The 19,373-nt window shown below is 50.0% G+C and overlaps 8 protein-coding genes across 8 annotated transcripts; 3 read left to right on the top strand and 5 right to left on the bottom strand.

Annotated features, from left to right (window-relative positions):
• Positions 1-742: 742 nt before the first annotated feature.
• On the bottom strand, positions 743-2,781 carry BCR38DRAFT_445389 (aspartate aminotransferase). The gene is made up of 3 exons (XM_040861010.1): positions 2,227-2,781; positions 2,113-2,172; positions 743-1,999 (listed from the first exon to the last, which is right to left on the bottom strand). The coding sequence occupies exons 1-3, from the start codon at positions 2,407-2,409 to the stop codon at positions 920-922; spliced, it is 1,323 nt and encodes a 440-aa protein (XP_040712320.1). The 5' UTR covers positions 2,410-2,781; the 3' UTR covers positions 743-919.
• Positions 2,782-2,806: 25 nt separating this feature from the next.
• Positions 2,807-4,523, bottom strand: BCR38DRAFT_399092 (snare-complex protein syntaxin-18 N-terminus-domain-containing protein). The gene is made up of 2 exons (XM_040857704.1): positions 3,592-4,523; positions 2,807-3,535 (listed from the first exon to the last, which is right to left on the bottom strand). Exons 1-2 carry the CDS (start codon positions 4,401-4,403, stop codon positions 3,295-3,297), a joined length of 1,053 nt encoding a protein of 350 aa, XP_040712319.1. The 5' UTR covers positions 4,404-4,523; the 3' UTR covers positions 2,807-3,294.
• A 111-nt stretch (positions 4,524-4,634) lies between these two features.
• Positions 4,635-7,270, top strand: BCR38DRAFT_445386 (major facilitator superfamily domain-containing protein). The gene is made up of 2 exons (XM_040861009.1): positions 4,635-6,890; positions 6,945-7,270. The coding sequence occupies exons 1-2, from the start codon at positions 5,048-5,050 to the stop codon at positions 6,986-6,988; spliced, it is 1,887 nt and encodes a 628-aa protein (XP_040712318.1). The 5' UTR covers positions 4,635-5,047; the 3' UTR covers positions 6,989-7,270.
• Positions 7,271-8,698: 1,428 nt separating this feature from the next.
• On the top strand, positions 8,699-10,396 carry BCR38DRAFT_62477 (uncharacterized protein). The gene is made up of 3 exons (XM_040865523.1): positions 8,699-9,185; positions 9,249-9,294; positions 9,349-10,396. The coding sequence occupies exons 1-3, from the start codon at positions 8,996-8,998 to the stop codon at positions 10,241-10,243; spliced, it is 1,131 nt and encodes a 376-aa protein (XP_040712317.1). The 5' UTR covers positions 8,699-8,995; the 3' UTR covers positions 10,244-10,396.
• On the bottom strand, positions 10,268-11,452 carry BCR38DRAFT_488758 (uncharacterized protein; the record flags this gene model as incomplete). Its single annotated transcript, XM_040864317.1, has 2 exons — positions 10,268-11,242; positions 11,297-11,452. 2 exons carry the CDS (start codon positions 11,450-11,452, stop codon positions 10,268-10,270), a joined length of 1,131 nt encoding a protein of 376 aa, XP_040712316.1.
• Positions 11,453-13,140: 1,688 nt separating this feature from the next.
• Positions 13,141-13,365, top strand: BCR38DRAFT_350860 (uncharacterized protein; the record flags this gene model as incomplete). Its single annotated transcript, XM_040856605.1, has 1 exon — positions 13,141-13,365. A coding segment is annotated over one exon (225 nt), but the record flags the coding sequence as incomplete, so codon positions are not given.
• Positions 13,366-14,136: 771 nt separating this feature from the next.
• On the bottom strand, positions 14,137-15,490 carry BCR38DRAFT_412735 (uncharacterized protein; the record flags this gene model as incomplete). Its single annotated transcript, XM_040858735.1, has 4 exons — positions 14,137-14,159; positions 14,397-14,719; positions 14,770-14,882; positions 14,951-15,490. 4 exons carry the CDS (start codon positions 15,488-15,490, stop codon positions 14,137-14,139), a joined length of 999 nt encoding a protein of 332 aa, XP_040712314.1.
• Positions 15,491-17,777: 2,287 nt separating this feature from the next.
• On the bottom strand, positions 17,778-18,530 carry BCR38DRAFT_488756 (uncharacterized protein; the record flags this gene model as incomplete). The annotated part of the gene is made up of 1 exon (XM_040864316.1): positions 17,778-18,530. The coding sequence occupies one exon, from the start codon at positions 18,528-18,530 to the stop codon at positions 17,778-17,780; it is 753 nt and encodes a 250-aa protein (XP_040712313.1).
• Between the last annotated feature and the right edge of the window lie 843 nt (positions 18,531-19,373).

The raw sequence follows: 19,373 nt of genomic DNA, 5'->3' as shown, positions 1-19,373 counted from the left end.
GGGCGTCCCTCCTACGTAGCACCGGGTGGTCACTGGCGGTCTCAGGTAGGGGTGCCCACGATGATGCATTGATCTCTACTTTCTCTATCTTCTTCCCGGGCCTCCGCCCCTTACATAGATAGCTAGAACCCGGTGTCGGAGCCGCGGAGCACTAGTTTCTCCGATTGTTCCGCAAACCAAGACTTCCATATCGTGTCATGACTCGCACGTCCCTACACCAGAGCCCCACCGGTGTCCCACCGGTGTCCCACCGGTGCCTATGGCATTCTGTTCTCTGACAGCGCGGTCGAAAATGCGAAAATGTGCACAAGGTAGATTGGTCAACTCAGAGAAAGCTTCTCACACTGTTCTACAGTTTGATGCAGTTCATTTTATCATCCTTTTGACTCTTCCGGATGCTACCAGGTTAATGCTGGCTGGTGCTACCGCCTTTGCGAAGGCTCAATTAGAGGAAGGGAAGATCATCATGGCTCAAACAAATCTGCCTTCCTGTCAGAAGATGTACGACTATGGATGAAAAAGTGGCAACAATGAACGGATAAGTTGGCATTGTCCTGGAGTTGGGTGGAATGATGAGTTGTAGAATTGAGGCCAAAAAGAGTCAACACCTTACGTATAAACCAGCATAGTCCATAAAATATGAGCCAACATATGGTGTCGTATAGTCAGAAGCCTTAAGTGTCGGCAGGATCTGAGTAGCACACCGAACAGTGTCTTTTCGGTCATTATTACGAAGCACGCACTCCAAGATGCAGTCTCGATTCACACAATCGTCTCGTTTTCCATTCATCTAATTACATGTGCAGCATGATTTGACCCTCGTGACTACGAGAGAAAATGTTTAATCCAGCCAGTCTAAGCTTCTCTGTTGCGTCAGCCAGCTACTATCCCATGTTGAAATCCTGGTGTACAGAGATAATTAAACGCCTTGCGCCTCCCGAACAACCTTATCAACCGCCTTGGCAAAGTACTCGACATTCCGGGTATTAAGTCCAGCCATGCTGATGCGCCCATTCTTCGTCATGTAAACGTGCGCATCCTCACGCAGCTTCATCACCTGCGCTTCGGTTAAGCCCGTAAAGCTGAACATACCGATCTGATCCGTGATGTGGTTCCAGGATCCCGGGGTGCCCAGCTCCTCCAGCTTCGACCGCAGCGCCGTGCGCATGCTGATGATGCGGCCTGACATGGTGCGCAGGTTCTCCTCCCACTCGGCGAACAGCTTGGGGTCATTGAGCACGGTGCTTGCAATACGGGCACCGTACAGCGGGGGGTTTGAGATCTCTGACCGCTGGAGAATGGCAAGTTGAGACGCGATGCGGGAGATTGTCGCCTGGGCATCAGGCGCAGGGCCGGTGACCACGTGGAAGCAGCCGGCTCGCTCACCATAGAGGCCGAAGTTTTTGGCGAAGCTTTGAGCGATGACTAGCTCGAAGCCCTGCTCGACGAAGTATCGCACCGCTGCGTTATCCTTCATTAGGTCACCGGATGCGAAGCCCTGGTATGCGCAGTCGAAGAAGGGAAAGTGATCCTTGGCGCGCATGGCAGCGGCGATCTCCTTCCATTGCTCCAATGTGGGATCGACACCGGTTGGGTTGTGCGCGCAGGCGTGGAGGAGAATGATAGAGCGGTCGGGGGCCCCGTGAATGGCGGCCTTCATGCCCTCGAAGTCCAGGCCCTTGGTCTCCTTGGAGAAGTAGGGATATTGAGCAATGGGCAGGCTGACATTGCTGAAGATCTGGTTGTGGTTGGCCCAGGTCGGATTCGAGAGATAGACCTTCTTGGTGCCGGGAAAGAATTTGGCCAGGAAAAGGGCCCCCAGGTGTACAGCTCCTGTGCCGGAGATAGTCTGCATCGATGTAACTCGCTTCTCCTTGATGGCAGGCGAGTCAGGACCGCCGAGAATCAGCTCAGCGGCCTTGCTAGTGAAAGACGCGATGCCGGCAATGGGCGCATATTCGTGATTGAGCTCGGGGTCGTTGCGGAGGATCTCGTCTGCCTGTGTGCAAGAAGTGGTGAGCAAACCGAGCCATCAAACTTACACAATGGCGATGGGGATGCTTCAAGAGTGTAGCAGATAGAATGCGACTAGCCAGTGAATATCAATTATACCTTCTTGACCACGGGCAATACCCAAGGCTTCGCGCTATCGTCGCGGTACGCTCCAATGCCCTAGACTTCAGTCAGTAAATGTGTCGCACGAGACTGAATCCAAGGTCAGCTCACCAGATCGACCTTGTTCGGATCCTCATCCGCTCTGTAAGCTCTTGCCAAGCCGAAGAGAGCATCCTCAGGGGCCTGGGGCACGAGCTCGGCCGTGAAGCTGGTTGCTGCTGGAGGCGACATCTGTCTGGCTATGCTTTTGACTCTGCGTACTGAATCTGCGTGGTAGGAAGGGTCGAATGGCATGTTGTTTTTTCCAAAAGGAGAACCTCCCAACAAATTGCGAATCGTTACGTCCGTCACGGCTTGGCTGGGCTGGCGGACTGCAGGAAAGCGGCAGGTGGATGTGATTTCACGAATCCCCTTCAATACGATAGGTCAGGAAGGAGCGGTGGGTTGGCGGGGCACGTCGGGGGGGGGCGCAGGCAAACAGCAGGGGTATGTGATCTAGCTAATGGCGGGGTAAAGGTACTTGGATTTGTGCAGGTGTTACTATCTAATCAAGGTAACTAACTTGATAAGGCGTGCTCTTGATTGCTGCGGATTGGTGACAAACAATGGGCTGATGAGGATATAGCCGTTGTGGATACGGTTTCATCGTAGGGGGAAAGAACAGAGAGATAACTGCGACTGAAACCTGAAGCAGCGAATTTGTATGGGCCTTAAATGTCGTTATGCATCATGAGGTAGGGGCCTTTCTTCCGCTGAGCCGCTGAACCGTCGATGATCTCTGGGCCGAGGTTGTTGGAGGAGTTTGCCGAGCGCTACCCCGGATTCCCACCTCAACGGCATTATTTTCTCTATTCCCCAGCTTTCCAGGGCAACTGAGCATGAATGGACAATAATATAACTAAGTTGTGCACAAACCCTATGAGACCACTCAATGACCCATCTACCTTATCATACAGTTCGCTCGCGTCGCTTTGGCATTTCCTATAGATAACGTAACATGCCCTACACAATGAGCTATTTTACATAGTAAAGAATTTTGTAAGTCGACTGCAAAACACAGAAGTGTAGCATGTGATGGCAGGCTGGATTGAATCAGACAATAATTCACATGTCAAGGTCTCCTAATTCGTATGTGCAAGTGATCTTCAAACCAAAGTAGACGACATCCACTTCGGGCATTCATATTACCAAGTCCCACAGTATCAAGAAGCTGCATACCCCACAAGTGGCATAAAACGTCAGTTTGGCCGTGCTTGTCTTCTTGGTGGCCTGCTTCAACTGCTTGTTTCCCCCTTCTACGTTTTCAGTCGTCTTGAAAGAGTCCGCAACGAGCTGCTCTATGTGAGCCGATTGAGTTGCCAGATTGTTGACCAGCTGGGTTTGGAGCTCGGAAATTTCAATGAGTGACTTCTCTGCGGTCCTGTGAAATACATCAGCTGCATGTTTAATAATAAAACACGGCACGGCTGAGCATACCTGACTTGATCCAATGTGCTTTCGTAGTGCTTCAACATGTCGTTGTTCTCCTTCATAAAAATCTGCACCTGCTCCTCCGTCAAATCGTCCGCAGGATTATACGTCTGACTCTCCCATGGCGGAAGGGACTCGGAAGCCTTCCTCTTGGAGGAACTAGAAGGGCTACCAGGCTCCTGCAGCGAGCCCAGAGATGCTGCCTCCGCACCCCTAGCCTTGGCCAAAACACTCTGGTTCTTCTCCATCTCCCGCTTCAGCCGGACCTCCATCATGTTCTGCTGCGTCCCAACGCACTCCTGCAGCCGCTGCCTCAGTGTCCATAGCACGCTCTCTCTATGTGTATTAATTGTGTTCGCCCGGTCCTCAGCTGCAGACTGTTCCGCACTCTTGCTAATCGCACCTCCACCAGCTGCCCAAGACCCCAGGGCTCCCAGACCGCCAGCGAACTTCTTCCTGGTCAGGGTCGTTTCCGTCTCGCGACGCAGCGACTCGGCATCTGAGAGGGTACGAATGCTTGCGTTGAGCTCGCGCAGCATTTGCTTCGAGTTCGCGTCGATTTCCTCGCGCTCTTGGTCGGTGAGGGGTCGCTGCCGGTCATGTTGGGCTGGGCGGATGAAGTTTCTTCGGGGTTGCGCGGTGGACAGATAGGATTGGCGGATATTGCGCAGCTCGAGGTGGAGCGAGGATATGTGGGCGTTTATCCTGTATGCCTCCTTGAGGAAGTCGTCCAGGCTGTCCACGCTGAAGCTCTGTTTGGTGGCAGGGGTTTCGTGCTGCTTGAGGAAGCCATTAAATAAGGGCGTGATGTCCGTCATTATGTTTAGGGTGTCAAAAACGCATGTTGATCACAGCAGGCAGAAATAAAATTGGTCGTTGGTGCCGAGTCCAGTGTGGCATCAAGCGAAGCTGTCAACAAACTCTTGGCTTCTATGGAGCTTGCTGGCAACAAGGACAGCAAGTTGCACACTGACGTCTGTGCAGCCACATGTGGCTTGTGTCTTCCTTAGTCATTCCCAGCTTCGATATCACGTTAACTTCATCGCGAACTCATCAACACGGTCTTAAATACCTTACTATTTCCCTTAAGATTCTCACTCATTTTATCCTCACATGCTGTCATTTAGATCTTTCATTTGAAACGATCCATCCTTATGTCCTGCTAAATGACACCTACCTTGTGTTCCATCCAGGAACGCAACTTCGAAGTTGAGTCACCGTCCTATGTCTGGTGTGTACATATGTGTAGCCCTCAAGGAGCTTTACGGAACAAACTTATCACTAAAAACAGTTTCAATGGCTGTCCCTCGCTTAGCACATCATACAGCATGCATATTGCAGTTTCTAGGTTAGGTGATTAGTAGCCGTGCCCGACGTGGCAGATGATGAACCGACGATGGGAACAAAGCCGATATACCCGCTCGCAGTGGGTCTCGACTACCGGGAATAACGCCAAATCAGCATGTCTTCAATGGTCGACTTCTCTCTTACCATAGCACCAGGTCCGATCTCGTTCCCACTAGACCAATATCATGGAGCTTCTTATCACCGACTCTTTCGTCTGTTTTTCTCTTTTTACCTCCAATGGCTTTCTCGCCCCTGCTTTTACATCTCGATGTATGACAGCGAGAGGAAAATTGGCCTTGTAAATGGCTACGAAGGCAAAGCAGTTGCTGAACCCTCGCCGTCTTCAAGCCCCCCGGGTTTAAGCCCGAATCTAAGCCCCACCAGATCCAGCGGATCGTCTAGCCACCATCCCGACGGCCTCGGACATGATGACAATGGGAGTGAACAAGATGAAATCGGCGGCCGCGAACCACGGGAGTTGGAGGCGACGGTCTCCCGTGTCTCCAGTGGGCCGGCGTACACCGTCTTCTCCAGGCACATGATCTGGTGGATTGTGGCCATGAACTTCTGGTCGGCTTTCATGTCACCCATGACGGCCAACATCTACTTCCCGGCCATGCCAGCGATGGCCACAGACCTTGGGATTTCCACTAACAAGATAAACCTTTCGTTAACGACCTACATGGTGTTTCAAGGGTTAGCACCTACAATTTTCGGGGACTTGGGCGATGTCGCGGGCAGGCGGCCAGCTTTCATCATTGCTTTCACGATATACCTGGGAGCCAACATCGGACTGGCACTTCAGAGGAACTTTGCCGCGTTGCTGGTCCTGCGCGCCTTGCAGAGCGGTGGAAGTAGTGGTACGATTGCGCTCGTCTATGCGGTCGTTGCTGACATTGCCCCGAGTTCGGAGAGGGGCAAATGGATGGGAATAGTTGGAGGGGGAATTACGATCGGTCCAGCGTTAGGTCCAACGATCGGTGGACTGCTGACGCAGTACCTCGGTTGGGCGTCGATATTCTGGTTTCTCACTATCGTCACAGCCTTGTGGATGGTCCCGTATATCCTGGCCGTCCCGGAGACAGGGCGCCAGGTCGTTGGGAATGGTTCAACCCCCCCGCAGGGCTGGAACACGACCCTACTAGACTACATCAGGTTCCGCAACCAATCTCAGAATCGATCAGTGGCGCGGCCGAAACAGAAATTCCCCATTCCTAATCCCTTAAAAACGCTCGCGGTTCTAATGAACAAGGGCATGGCCGTAGTACTACTGTACAATGCAATGCTCTACATCGGGTTCATGATCGTCACCGCTACCATGTCCTCGCAGTTCAAAGACATCTACCATTACAACGACCTACAACTCGGCCTATGCTACCTCCCCATGGGCATCGCCTGCATGATCTCCTCTGTGACACAGGGCTTCATCCTCGACTGGAACTACCGCCGCATCGCCAAAAAGATCGGTTTTAAGATCGACCGCAAGAGAGGCGACAACCTCGAGGGCTTCCCCATTGAGCGCGTCCGCATCCAGCTCATCTACCCACTCGTCGCCGTCGGCACTGTCGCATACATCGGCTTTGGTTGGGCGCTGGACCAGGAAGTCCACGTTGCTATCCCGCTGGCGATGACGCTCTTCATTGGGCTTACTATTACGGGTAGTTTTCAGGTGTTAAATACGCTCATTGTGGACTTGTACCCTCATGCGCCGGCGACGGCTACGGCTGCGAATAATTTGGTGCGGTGTCTGTTTGGGGCCGTGGCTACGACTGTCATTGAGGATATTATCCAGGCTATTGGACGGGGGTGGGCCTACACGTTAATTGCGTTGTTTTTTGCGGTCTTCTCGCCGAGTCTTTGGGTTATTCAGAGGCATGGGCCGAAGTGGCGGGAGGATAGTCGGCTGAAGATGATTAGGGAAGCGGAGAAGAAGGAGACGAGGGACAGAGAGAAAGCTGGTGAGAGGGTAGTGGCTGGCGATGTTACTCAGTAGCTGACGCGGATGATTTTAGAACCACCGGCTTGGAAAGGGCAGGGCAGGGAAGGTGTGTTCTGACCTGACATCTCTGGCTGTGCGACCAATGAGAGCAAATGCCCTCTCTTGATACATTCTGCCATTGGTTGGTTATTTAGGGACTGGGCATATACCATTTGGGTTTCATAATACTAAATCTTCAAGGCAATTTACGACTTGGCCTTGATTAAGAATGAATTCACAATAGCATGGTACTCACTCGCAGTCCCACATCAGCCGGCATCGCCGTCGTTATTTATGGCATGCTCGAAATGTTGCATAACTCACATCTCTGTGATCACTTTCTCTTGGCCTACAGTGACCACGTTCAGACAGGATCTGACGTAACAGTTATCTACACCAGCTAGTGGATTCAAAATTGCCCTCACTGCCTGGATTTTAACTAGTATTTTCTTGTGTTCTGATCTACCTCGGCGCCTAGAATTTCATCTGATAAACTGGCGTTCAAAACTCAAACTCTGATGCATATGGCCAAGCGCTGTCCAGCCGCCGGAGGCCGGTGTACAGTCAATCAAAGATGGCACAATTCCACTGGTTCTGTAGTAAAATTATTATTTTATAGACGCTTTCACTGAGCTGGTACCTGGGTAGGCGGGTCTTGAAGGTAATAACAAGAAAACCGCATATGCCTGCATCACTCGTTCCAACGGTCTTGATTTCAACGTCAAATGTCAGAGACATGGGTTAGGTCAATCCTTACGCCTAGTGTTTGATCTTCACCAAAATATGAGCACGTGGGCCAGTCAAAATATTGAACGCTTAGGGGAAATTTGTGCACTTACAAAAGATCCAGGACTGAAAAAAATCCAGCTGCCATCACTCAGCTATGTTGCAAGTAAATACCATCTTCTGTCCTTCCATCGAACAGAACCCTTTATTGGCATAATGGCTTGGTCAGTATCAAGGCGAAAAAAAAGTTAATAAAGCCACATTACCCTTAGTCAAGTATTTCAGTAAGAGGGTCCATAGTTGATAGAGCTGGTATACAGTTCACTCGTGCTGACCGAAAAAAGTTGTCAAGTATCAAGAAATTCACGAATAGTGAAGGCCCCGCTCAGGTGATTTCTCCTAATACTATAGATGCATGTTCTTTCTCCCATCCTCCTTCGCTACTCTCCTTTCCTCTTCGTCGTTCTCTCGTCTCTAAACGCTTAGGATTCGCACACACAAAAAGCCTTCTTACTAGACTATTTCGCACATTCAGCACAGAACCACTGCACTATAAACGTTTACCTTCCAATGAAAAGACACCTCTCTTGCCTAGCAAAGACTTCTCTCTAGTTGACTTGCCATTCGCTGGGGATGGATCTCAACGATCGAGGTCGATATGCAAAAATGGACGCGTTCATCTTCTGAGCCGTGCGATTCCAATTGGTGGGTTGTTTCTATCAAATAATGTGCTTACTAGATATGCATCAGTCCGATTTCCAATTTCTGGAGATGTGCCCGGTAGCTCGCGGGATTTGGCGGCAAGACAGTAGAAAGCACTTACATAAGAACGCGCTACACGCTTCTGGTTGTTCTCAGGGGTTTTCTGTTGGCAGTTTGGATCGGGCCCTGTTGTCGAGGTAATGTTGGGGAAGGAACTACGGAGGATTTGCTTTGGGGCTGCTAGATGGCGGGCGGGAAGGGGAGGACGGTTAGGGAGCGGTTAAGGCTCGGGCCATTCTATAGGACCCAAAGTGCTGGGCATAATCAATGCAGCCACCTTCCCTGGCCACACAGCACATCACGACGTGCATCAATCTCCAGCTGGTGCTTGATATGATGTTGCCTTCAGCCCTAATGAAGTACCCAAGCCGAGACCAGCGGCATCTTTCGCAGCTTTAATCCTTTGTATGCGCACGGACGACCCGAAAGTCTGGGGCATCTGAGGTGCAACTCTAAGGCTTTCAAACAAGTCCTTTCAAGCTTTGCAATGCTTCCCAACCAATTTGCCTTCGCCAATCTACCCCTTGCTGTCTTCATAAGTTATCTAAAGATAATGCATGTATCGAATTATTTTGCTACAGGATCGCTGGTGACGCCATGACGCGCAAACTGCCGTGGAAGCGAGATGGTGCTTTCGTCGCGTCCCCATCAACCTCGAGCTCTGCCCGGCTGAGTCTGACACCCGCCGCGAACCGACGACCAAAGGACGAAGTCAAGTCTGGGCGAGAGAGTAAAGAATCCCTATCGTCAGCTGCTGCGATCAAGAAGCCGTTCAGAAGATCTCTTCGTGAGTACCCTTATTTCTCAGTGAGCTGGGTTCATCAACTGCTCACTCCAACTGACCCGCTAGATCGCTCCGCATCCACATCCCCGCCACCAGAACCCCTACAAGAGAGGTAAGTGCAGCTGACTGCCACATATGCCAACTCGTTCATCGCTGACTATCCTAGTTTCATGATTGAAGGTTTCGACGAAGATGATCAGTATCGCATGGTTGAAGATGAGTTCTTCGCAACGGCTCAGAGATTCACGGCGCACTTGCATGCTGCCGAGTATCAGAGGCTCAAAGAGGCTGCTAAGTCTAGTAATGCCGCCACCATCAGAGACATATTGCGGCCTGTCACCATGGGAATGACCGACCTCGTCCGACGAAAGCAAGAGCGGAAATCGCTCCTGGAAAAGCAGAGAAAAGCCACGAGAGAGGCCAAGCGGAAAGCTCACGACAGCAGTGATGAAGGGAACAGCCGCCTCCACAGTACTGCCTTGTTTGGATTGATGGAAAGCCCGCGCAAGCAAGCAACGCGCCTGCTTGACGATATCACGGCGATATCTACCACGACACGCGCCGCAGCTGGCTTTGGTAGGCCAGCCTCTCGTAGTCGAAGTTCACAAGCGCAGTATCGATCAGTCTTAGATGCCCGCTCCACCAGCGGTCCAGCCAAGACCGCGCACAAATACCACATCTTTGATGTAGATGATGACGATGACGACATGGATGCATCGGTACGAAGAACCATCTCAACTACACCACGCACGACAAGGCCACCAGTCTCAGTCCCTCGATCGACTGAGCTCCCAGCTCCTGTAGCGACTTCATCTGCGACACGGCCGGTCGCTGTCAAAGCATGGACCAAGCTCCCAGCTCCCCTACCGACTACCTCTCCAGCAAAGCCTGCGGAAACCGCCGTCACTTTTCAGGAACCAGAGCCATCTGACGACTCGGATGGAGACATATTCAATGTTAAAAACAGAGTGCTACAGCGTAGAGCCCGCGAGCGGCGGGCAAAATTCACCAGCAAGACCAGCACAACAACGCCAGCGAATGATTTCATCCCTGGATTTTGACTATGCATACATTTGATTATATCATCAGAATGCCGTCTCATACGGTCGCTCAGCCTGTGGTGTGATTCGGGCCAAATGTCTCCGTCCCCCGTCCTTCCAGTCGACCAGCGCTGAATGCTGGGTAACCCGATTATCCCAAACAACAACTGTCCCCTCTTCCCACTTGACCCGTGCTTGGAAATCAGCTCCGTATGCGAGGTGGTCGTACAGGAATTTGAGAAGAGCGTCAGACTCCTCTTTCTTCATCCCGACAATATCTCTGGTGAACTGAGGGTTCACATATAGCGCCTTCTCCCCCGTCGCAGGATGCGTGCGAACAATCGGGTGCTCGCTCACTACCGGATCTCGGCGGTTGATGCTTCCCCTCGCAACAGCCGCGGCCACTTGCTCAATACCCGAGTGCGTCGCCTTCAAACCATGCAACCGCTCTTGGAACAGAGGGCTGAGTCTGTTGTAGGCCTCGACCCCATTGACGAACAAGGTGTCACCACCAGTCTCAGGCTTATCGAGAATGTAGAGAAAAGTCGTGCCCGGCGGCTGCTTTTCGTACGACACGTCTGAGTGCCACGCCACCGAGCTAGTTCGCGTCGCGAAGAACTGGGCGCCCGACTTGTCCCCCGCGCCCCGATGCACGAGATGAATCTCGGGGTATCCTTCTGGCGAGCCCGATGTCGGATGGATGTGGTGACGGCCGAAGTATGCTCCGAAGTCCAAAGCCCTTTGGATGGAAAGGTCGGCAAAATCCTGGCCGCGGAATGCGACGACCTTGCGCTCGGCTACGAAGCGCGCGAGTTGGTCTTTGCCGGCATTGCTTAGAGAGCTGAGCTGCACTCCTCTGACCTCGGTCCCGATGGTGGGGGTCAGGTGGGTAACTGCGGCTGCTTCGGGAAGAAGCTCAGGGTATGATGTGTCTGCGTCCTTCCCGTGCTCGTAGTGCTCGAAAGGTTGCAGAGGTCCGTATCTTTGCTCCGGGTTCCAAGTGGGGAGGTAGTGGGGGTACTTCGACGTGGGTTAGATCGACATATAAACCTTGGGTTGGTACATGGTGCTTACTTTGGCAGCTTCAAATCCGTCCTTTCCTTCTAGTTCGACTTCTTTCTGAATCTCATATCGGTTGAGCTCCTTGTATAGACCAAAATACTTTGGTGTCTTCAGGGCTTGCGGGACCGCCTCCGTCTCGGTCAAGGTGGTGGTTGCTGAAGGAGCCATGATGATTCAAACCTTTTGAGGTATACAGGATATCAATTCAGGGTATTCTACACTTGGAGGAGATCACGGCTCTCTTTATAAAATGCCAAAACAAGTTCAGGATCGAGACATGGAAAAGCAAGAATATTACTGCGTTCTTCTACGGAAGGTATTTATGCACGCCAAATACGCACAGCCGTTATCGCACGATTCACATGTTCCAGCAGTCAGTCGGTGATGTGCTATTGCGCAACCAGACCTCAGCCCAATCGGGGGCCAGGATTTCGTGCAACTTCTCGGCAAGGGCGACATACGTAACAAACTTGCTGGCTTTCTCTGATCCTCCTCTCAGATAGGGTCTATACCATGGTATCCGATCCGGTGGATTATGGGTGGATGGGATCGACTCCACCCCCTCATTACGTGGTGTGGGATGATGATGCCGATAACGATGTTGCTATCAAGCTTTGGGATCACGTCATTGGAGATTGGGGGGTTTCGGTAGTGTCGCCACTCTACTCATACGTGAGGGCTTGGTAATGAGAGGGGCCGGATCTCGGTAGCCGTAGATTCCGAGTATGCATTGGTATAGGTTTAGATATAGTACGTCGTCAGCGACGTGTAGTTAGATTGTCCCTGCGGGTGTTCTGGTTGATTAGGGGGAATTTGGTTATGTGCATAACACTACTGATAGTTAGCCCTACTTTAATGCGTTCATGCACCAAGTGAGAGCAGATTATTTCATCCAGAGCGTTCCCTTCAACCATCTTGTGCTGTTTCGCAATTTGTGTTCCTTAGCATGATGGTTGTATCAACTATTATAGGTTAGCCAGCTCCAACGTTCTCTTTAGACCGTGTCTCTGAGCCCAGTGTCATTGATCAAAAAGCAACCTTCAGAAATGTAGCAATCCTCTTTTCTCCCGAAATCTATATGATATACTCACTCCTGTTGGACAACTTATATCACCGCAGCAAAACCCGGTTTTTCTTCACTCGTCTCCCGGTGCGATGGAATAGCGACAAGCGCAAGAACAAGAAGCCTATCCTTCTCGACACGACCGACGACGCTAGACTTGCTAGTTTTTAATACAGTCACTTTGAACTGGGCGGTCTTCAAAGACGCTGAGCCTGAAAAGGAAAGCGGAATTTTACACGCATTGTGGTGGTTTAGAGCTTTCCGAACCAGATTGAACGCCCAGAGCGACAGGAGGTCCTGGACGAGTATAAGAAGATGAAGTTTGGGGAGCCCACATCTGAGAGATACGGTGATGGACTCGCAGACTTCTGGGGATATATTGGAGAGTGAGAAGACTGTGTAGGGGAAACATATTTTTTCTTATATGGCTTTGTTCCTTCAGAGCGTAAACAAAGCAACTAAATATTATTCATTGCAAGATAGTGAGGTATAAGCCGTATATAGACGGAGTTTTCTCTTGCCTTATTATAGCACTTACCTCTATCTATATAATTTTGTTAGCAAATGTCTTCCCAGCCAGTCACTGTTAGGTGAAAGTCGTATCGCAAACTTACCATCGGTCAGCGGCTCTAAGCCTGGAACCTCAACGGACAAATACTTGTCGCCTTCTCCATTGTCCTCACCCTCGTCCCCGTCACGGTCTTACCCTTGAGTATGACATCATATTCTTTGTAGTAGTAATCCTCGAAAACGTGAAAATATTTCCGGGTCGGCTCTTGTTCTGCGCTCGGATTTCCCAGCCCAATGTCTAGGTCTACAATTACTGCTGGACTGGGCACCCCAGAGACTCTGCAATGCCGCTACGATCAATTGCCGGTGGATTACTTCGTACTTTGAATCCATATCCCTCAAATTCGCGATGACATGGGTTTTTCTTCCTGACGCTCAGCTCCCAGGCACCTGGGCGTGGGGAAAGAATTCCGCATATCTGAACTACTGGGTCCAAAGCCGCCTCTAGTTCAGCGGTCTGTAAGTTCACTACGGCACCATTGAAAGCCAAAAGCGATCGATAGAGTTCCAAGAAGAAATACGGATGATAATTGAGCAATTCATCGGCGAAACTGATTCCAACCGCGCCATCCAAGAGTACATACTTTCGGACGTCTACGCCTTCCTACGTATGATAAGGGAGGGACTACCCCAGGGTAACGAGATCACGCTGGCGAGCTAGTTTTGGTGGATTATGAAGTTGATTGATATCCACAGGCGTATTATTGACAGGTTTGGGTATCCCTATAATAATGGTATAAGACGGCTGGAAATTACAGGAGGAGAAAGTGTGGCTTGAGGAGGTTAACCAATTTACTGAGGCGCCGCCTGATGTAGTTAATAAGGTGAAGAAGGACATTTAGTAGGGCTGGTGGAATCCGCTTGGGAAGGCAGAGTGAGTTTCGTATCAACGGGTTCCCATGGATTTTGCCGTTAGCGGGGGATGACAGGAACTCGTCCTGAAACCAATGCCGCAGATTTCAGTTGAGAAGTCCATGGTTTTTGGGAAAGCCAGCTTTAGTCGCATCTTTACTAAGGAACTACATATTAGCCTTACTTAATACCAAATCACTATTCAACGCACCTCAAGGGTTTGTTATGCCAGTTTCCAGGAGAAGGTCAAGCCTTTTGCATCTAAAAAAAAGGTAATTACTTGTGTAAATTACTGCTGCTGGTTATTTTATGTATGTTAAGTCATATAGATAGTATGAGATATTTGTAGTGCTCAAATAGAATTCCTTCATTCTTGCATATGGATATTATCTTCATTAATCTCAGCACAGTAGGCAATCTACACTAGTTGCAATAACGCCGCCTTGCTATACTCTGAATCGAACAATACAGCTGGAACAGACTGCTAGATTTGCCTTAAGCGGTAGTGGCACTCGTCTCATCTCTACTGCCTTAAGATGTCTGCCTTACAAGCTTGACGATACCTACAACTACGTCCCCTGTGTTAGCTATATGTCTCAATATCAAGAAAAACAAATGCCCACTCACCGGTCATGATCATCGTTATTATGAACAGCACCCATATCACCGCTCCAAGAGCCGCTGAAATGCCAATAATTGTTTCTGCTGCCTCTACTGACGAAGTTGATACCTGTTCTAGCGTCGACGCAGGATTCATGTCTGATATTGCCATCATGATAGCTTCTCTTAGTGACTCCTGTCCTCCCCTGCGACCGAGCCCAGAGGCAGGCATGGTGCCGAGACTTGCTCTGGATGTACGCCCTGCGCCACCCAGGTTCAAGGCCGAGGCGTAGCTGGCGAGTGTTGCCCAGGCGGCAAGCCAGAACACTACCAGAAATGCTTCAAATACTCTGTGACAGAACATTAGATACTGAACAACAAAGAGAACGTCTGGACTCACATTTGTGCGATCCAGTGGTAGATTATGGGATACGCGAGGACGGCGACGCCGTAAAGGACGAAGTAGGTAACTGTTAGAGAGAAGACGAAGAATGATAGGCTGAATCCGGATAACTAGAATGGTCGACTCCCGTGTTACCTCGCGTCCTACATAATTTGCGCAAAGCTTCAATCAGACTTACATTGCCAGCATTTAGCGTGAAGGCGGAGAAAGACGTCAACACCAAGAACAGTATCGCGAGTGTTCCTTGCGCGATCCGTATGCCGAACTCTTTCATTGTCATCGCTGAGATATGCGACCTGTCTTTGTCAACTGCAACGCTACTCCAAACATTCTTCTTGTTGATTGTCGACATCTTGCGACTTTTCGCGGTCGGTTGAGACACAAGCTTCTGTCTTTGGCCCGGGCCCGGCGTCTCTGGTAACGGCCTCCAGGTATGGCTTGTGTAACTAGACTTCGGTATGCTAGGCGAATTTGGCTTCGACGGCAATGGTTTCTTCTGGCCTTTCGATGATGAAGGCTCACTATCGTGATTTTCAATGTCGTATCTGCGCTGCTGATCCCTAGAGTAGTCAGGTCGTAGAAATACCATGATTGGGGCGACGGACTTTCTGATGGGGGCTTCAGGGGCGAATATGGATCGAAGGTATGGTTCCAAACAATACCGTCTAATCTTTGCATACCCCTTTCTTCCAATCTTGCGATTCCGTGGGCCGGACATGACCCAGCCCGGCGAACTAACCGGTTGGCGATTTCGTGATCATCTCATCTAACCTAGATACTTGCTGTTTCCGGCAAATGGGGCGTCGTAATTGGACGCCTGAAGTCGTTGGTTCATGCATAAGATGCGTGTTGAACCATTGCGGGCAGATCCCTGTCGGATGCTAGTCGAGAGGCCGCCCTGTACTATAACTAACTAAAATTTCCAGACATCCGCTCAGATCAAGGTGACGCAACAGGATACCGTAACAAATTGGACTTGAATCCTATTTTTTTCTGTAATGTATCTCCGTCCTTGTGAAGAACTGATTTCGTCGGATTGGCACTGGCGTGTTCCACGCTACCAAGGCCCGAGAGTCCCGACTCTCAATATCTTTAACGAGGAGGCAACCAATCCTACGATGATATCCTCTCCTCACGCACGTTTGTGTTTTCTAGTATTGATACAGCCAACACAATACGGTTGCCCCCGAAGCTTATGCCATGGATACGATCCGGCAACTAAGTGGCGATTGAACTGTTCAGTCATAGAAGAAGAAAGAGTAGAAAATCCTCGACCTTGAGCTTGTGGCAGATCTGTCTACCTCCACTGCCTTCGACAAGACAACACGCCTTGAAGTAGTAATCACGCACAGCTGTATTAAACTGGAACGACATATTAAAATCTCGATTTCAAGCATTTTTAGGGCTTGTTCGTGTACACAACGCAACCGGAAAGAAAGATAAAAGAAATTGAAAAAAACAGACTAGAATGGAAATAGATTGAGGTGGGCGGGGCTCAAACCCGAGATATCCAGCCTTTGCTACATAAGCCTTGACAACATCAAAATCACATCACGTTCTTATGTAACAATCCTATCACAGCGAGGTTCATGAAAACAAATCTTTTCACATCTATATAGTCAACAAAAGATACATTCTTGATTTCCTGTCCGACCTGTTGAGACATATCTATGGCTGAAACAAATTCATCCAGTGATCCAGGGCATTATCATCTCAGCCCATCGTCCCGACACCATATCAGTACACCGCCCACATCATCCTCATCCCCGATAAGTACAACAATCCCATATCAATATTGTCATGGCGCAGGAAAAACCGTGCCTGTCCTAGCTTCATTTTCTGCCGAATCACCTCATCTTGTGCCATACGAAGCAATCGAACTAGATGCTTCCACACAATCTGATTATCCACATGCTAAAGCCCCTTGAAGGTCTCATCCGGCATCACATTGAACGCAACCACGTTGTTAACGAAACCCACCGCCCAGACTGTTGTTCAACCATAACATGGGTAGGATGTGTCTCTTGGCTTGAGCCTGTCAGTCTGAGTCCTCGCAGACTACAAAATAGCCCTTCGGCAAAGGATCGGACGTTATGGGATTGTGGCGATGTGCAGCAATAGACTCAGGTGTGGCCGGAAGCTGACTGTGGGACGGTTGCAAGACGAATCGCTTGTCGCAGTCGCTGAGCTGAATCTTTTGCTAGAGACAGTCGAGATGACGCAATTTCTTCCCTCGATGACCATCTTGGTTCCGCTGATAGTGACGGATTGGTCTTCTTTGTAGCTTTCTCGTCCGCGTTTTTCAGGCCATCGCAATACTCGAGATCTTGCTAAGTCGAACGGAAGGCAGCCATTGCAGAACGTGCGGCTACGTCAAAGCTATCCGTGGGTAATTTTCTTGACAACCAGCTTATCTGGGATTCAATACGCAACCTCCTCTCTCAGGCAGAAAGGATATTGAATAACACTGAATTAATTTGCTGTGTCTACCGAGCTATTTCTGCCACAGATTATGTGTGGCTGTCGAATCCTTTGCCCCAAGGGTGGGAGAGCAAGCAAGGGCTGAATGCAGGCTCAAATCTGCACATAAAATAGTCCCAGGATTAACGGTGGATAAAGTCTAGACCTCGTTAATAGCTCGGGGTTATATAGTGCGAAAAATACTGAACAAAGAAATCTAGAGGTATGTTGTGACGCTGTCAATACCAAAACAGTACGAGATTTTTGACCGTTTGGCCTCATAGTCAGGCCAATCTGCTGGTAGGAAATATCTCATACTCTCTATAAATTATTGCGGAGCAGTAAAAACGCCGTATCGTAAAACATAGATTTGACTCCACAAAACCCGATACTTTGAGGCAAATATCGAGGGAACGCTTGTACGCAACTGCTCCAATGTAGTCGTCATTGATCAGGGCATTATACAGAAAGTAGATATATACATAAGAAGTGAAAAGCCACAAGACCTGGAAGCCAGAACATAACATTCTACCACCGTGTGCTTCTTAGCACTCATGGACGCCGTTATCCGTGTATAGGTAATCCTTCTTAATTGTGATCCCAGCATTCGTCCAGGTCTTTCCACCATCTGTGGTGCTAAACCCATCACTCGTAGCATCGGTCAACGACAACGTGCTGCCATAGTTCTCATCAGCCGCCGACAGATGCACAGTAATGTTGCTCCACGAGTATGCACCCAGCGTACCACATGTCTGCAAGTAGCATTCATTGGCGCCATAAAACACAGCGGGCTTCATGCCCGCGCTATCGGTCTGATTCGAAATCATCTCTCCATCCGCCCACACCGTCTGCGTGACGGCATCACCAACAGTAAGCTGGAAATCCAGCGTGATGCCCGGGGCAACGGGTACATACGGCTTCACGCTCTGGCCCTCAGGCGTGTACGTGCTAGCCGCGACGCACCAGTGGCTGGCATCGGTGTCGCAACCGGTGAGCTGCTGGTCCGGGGCCCAGTTGAGCAGGGGCTGGACGAAGTTCTCCTGAAGGACGTCCTGGCCTGTCGGGTCGTCTTGAATTCCGATCCACAAGGCGAGTTCCTCGTTGCCGCCGCTGGTGGCGTAGCCGCAGGGGGTTGAGGGTGCGATCAAAGAATAGGTGGCTTTGGTGATGTGGACGCCGTTGCTGGTGGGGCCGCTGTAGAACATGTTGCCGAACTTGTACGAGCCGCTCCAGTCGCTGGCCTGGACGCCAACCATGGCGGCTGAGAGGAGGGCGAGGCGGGTTGTTGAGGGGTACATCGTGTCGTTGCGGGTCGTCGAACTTAGGTATTATGTGGACGAATAAGTGTACAAGACAGTTGGTTACTGCTCAGCTTTTCTTCGAACGACCGAATTGTGTTTACAGAGATAAAGAGTGCACAACAAGAAAATTACGCGAGACGTTCTCAGGAATGTTGAGCTATTTTGAATGAAGGCATCGTGCAATTCACTTATATGACTGGGGTGTTGATGGGGCTGTTTCGTTTCAAATTGATCAACCGCAATTACGGCAGGGCGCAGGATCGGCAGGAAAATTACCGTTTGGCAGCTGTCAAAGTGCCACGCTCCACTTGAGTTTAATCTATCTTACATAACTGTTGAGTGCGAAGTTTGACGTATAGCTTATAGGGGATGAAAATCGAGTACGGCAAGCTCCGTGAGATGACTAAGGATACTAGCCTCTAACACATGACACATGGGTTGTACGTTCTTGATCAGCGATTGTTGAGGCTTATATACCAATCGAATGGTCTGAGAACAATGAATTCTCGTTGCAAACCTTTTGCAAATTTGGCCTTATGCGGCGAAGTGTACGACCGATGACTGGTTGACTTGTTACGTTTTGGGTTCTTTTTTGGCCATTACTTGGCTCATGCGGACGCTACCGATCAGGAAACACAAGGCAAAGTGACCAAATCTTGGACATGGGTGGAAATTCTTAATGGCCTCTGGCAACCTTATCATCTCAGGCAAGTAAGACCAAATAATGAAAGCAATCCCAACTTCTTGAGTTCACACAAGAGGCGAGCAAGGGGCAGGATGAGACCTGACGGTTGTTATGGAGTGGCCTGCAATAAATCAACCGGAATACACTGACCAACA

This window comes from Pseudomassariella vexata, assembly GCF_002105095.1.
Source record: "Pseudomassariella vexata strain CBS 129021 chromosome Unknown BCR38scaffold_13, whole genome shotgun sequence".
Classification (NCBI taxonomy): domain Eukaryota; kingdom Fungi; phylum Ascomycota; class Sordariomycetes; order Amphisphaeriales; family Pseudomassariaceae; genus Pseudomassariella; species Pseudomassariella vexata.
This window is presented reverse-complemented; position numbering and strand designations above follow the sequence as displayed.

Bases quoted from the DNA above. Each gene is read 5' to 3' on its own strand.
- BCR38DRAFT_445389 (XM_040861010.1), bottom strand. From the start codon at position 2,409: ATGCCATTCGACCCTTCCTACCACGCAGATTCAGTACGCAGAGTCAAA. The intron at 2,173-2,226 runs GTGAGCTGACCT...ACTGAAGTCTAG, and splicing joins ATCCGAACAAGGTCGATCTG to GGCATTGGAGCGTACCGCGA. The intron at 2,000-2,112 runs GTATAATTGATA...TCTTGCACACAG, and splicing joins TATTGCCCGTGGTCAAGAAG to GCAGACGAGATCCTCCGCAA.
- BCR38DRAFT_399092 (XM_040857704.1), bottom strand. From the start codon at position 4,403: ATGACGGACATCACGCCCTTATTTAATGGCTTCCTCAAGCAGCACGAA. The intron at 3,536-3,591 runs GTATGCTCAGCC...TGTATTTCACAG, and splicing joins AGCACATTGGATCAAGTCAG to GACCGCAGAGAAGTCACTCA.
- BCR38DRAFT_445386 (XM_040861009.1), top strand. From the start codon at position 5,048: ATGTCTTCAATGGTCGACTTCTCTCTTACCATAGCACCAGGTCCGATC. The intron at 6,891-6,944 runs GTGAGAGGGTAG...GGATGATTTTAG, and splicing joins GAGGGACAGAGAGAAAGCTG to AACCACCGGCTTGGAAAGGG.
- BCR38DRAFT_62477 (XM_040865523.1), top strand. From the start codon at position 8,996: ATGACGCGCAAACTGCCGTGGAAGCGAGATGGTGCTTTCGTCGCGTCC. The intron at 9,186-9,248 runs GTGAGTACCCTT...CTGACCCGCTAG, and splicing joins GCCGTTCAGAAGATCTCTTC to ATCGCTCCGCATCCACATCC. The intron at 9,295-9,348 runs GTAAGTGCAGCT...TGACTATCCTAG, and splicing joins CCAGAACCCCTACAAGAGAG to TTTCATGATTGAAGGTTTCG.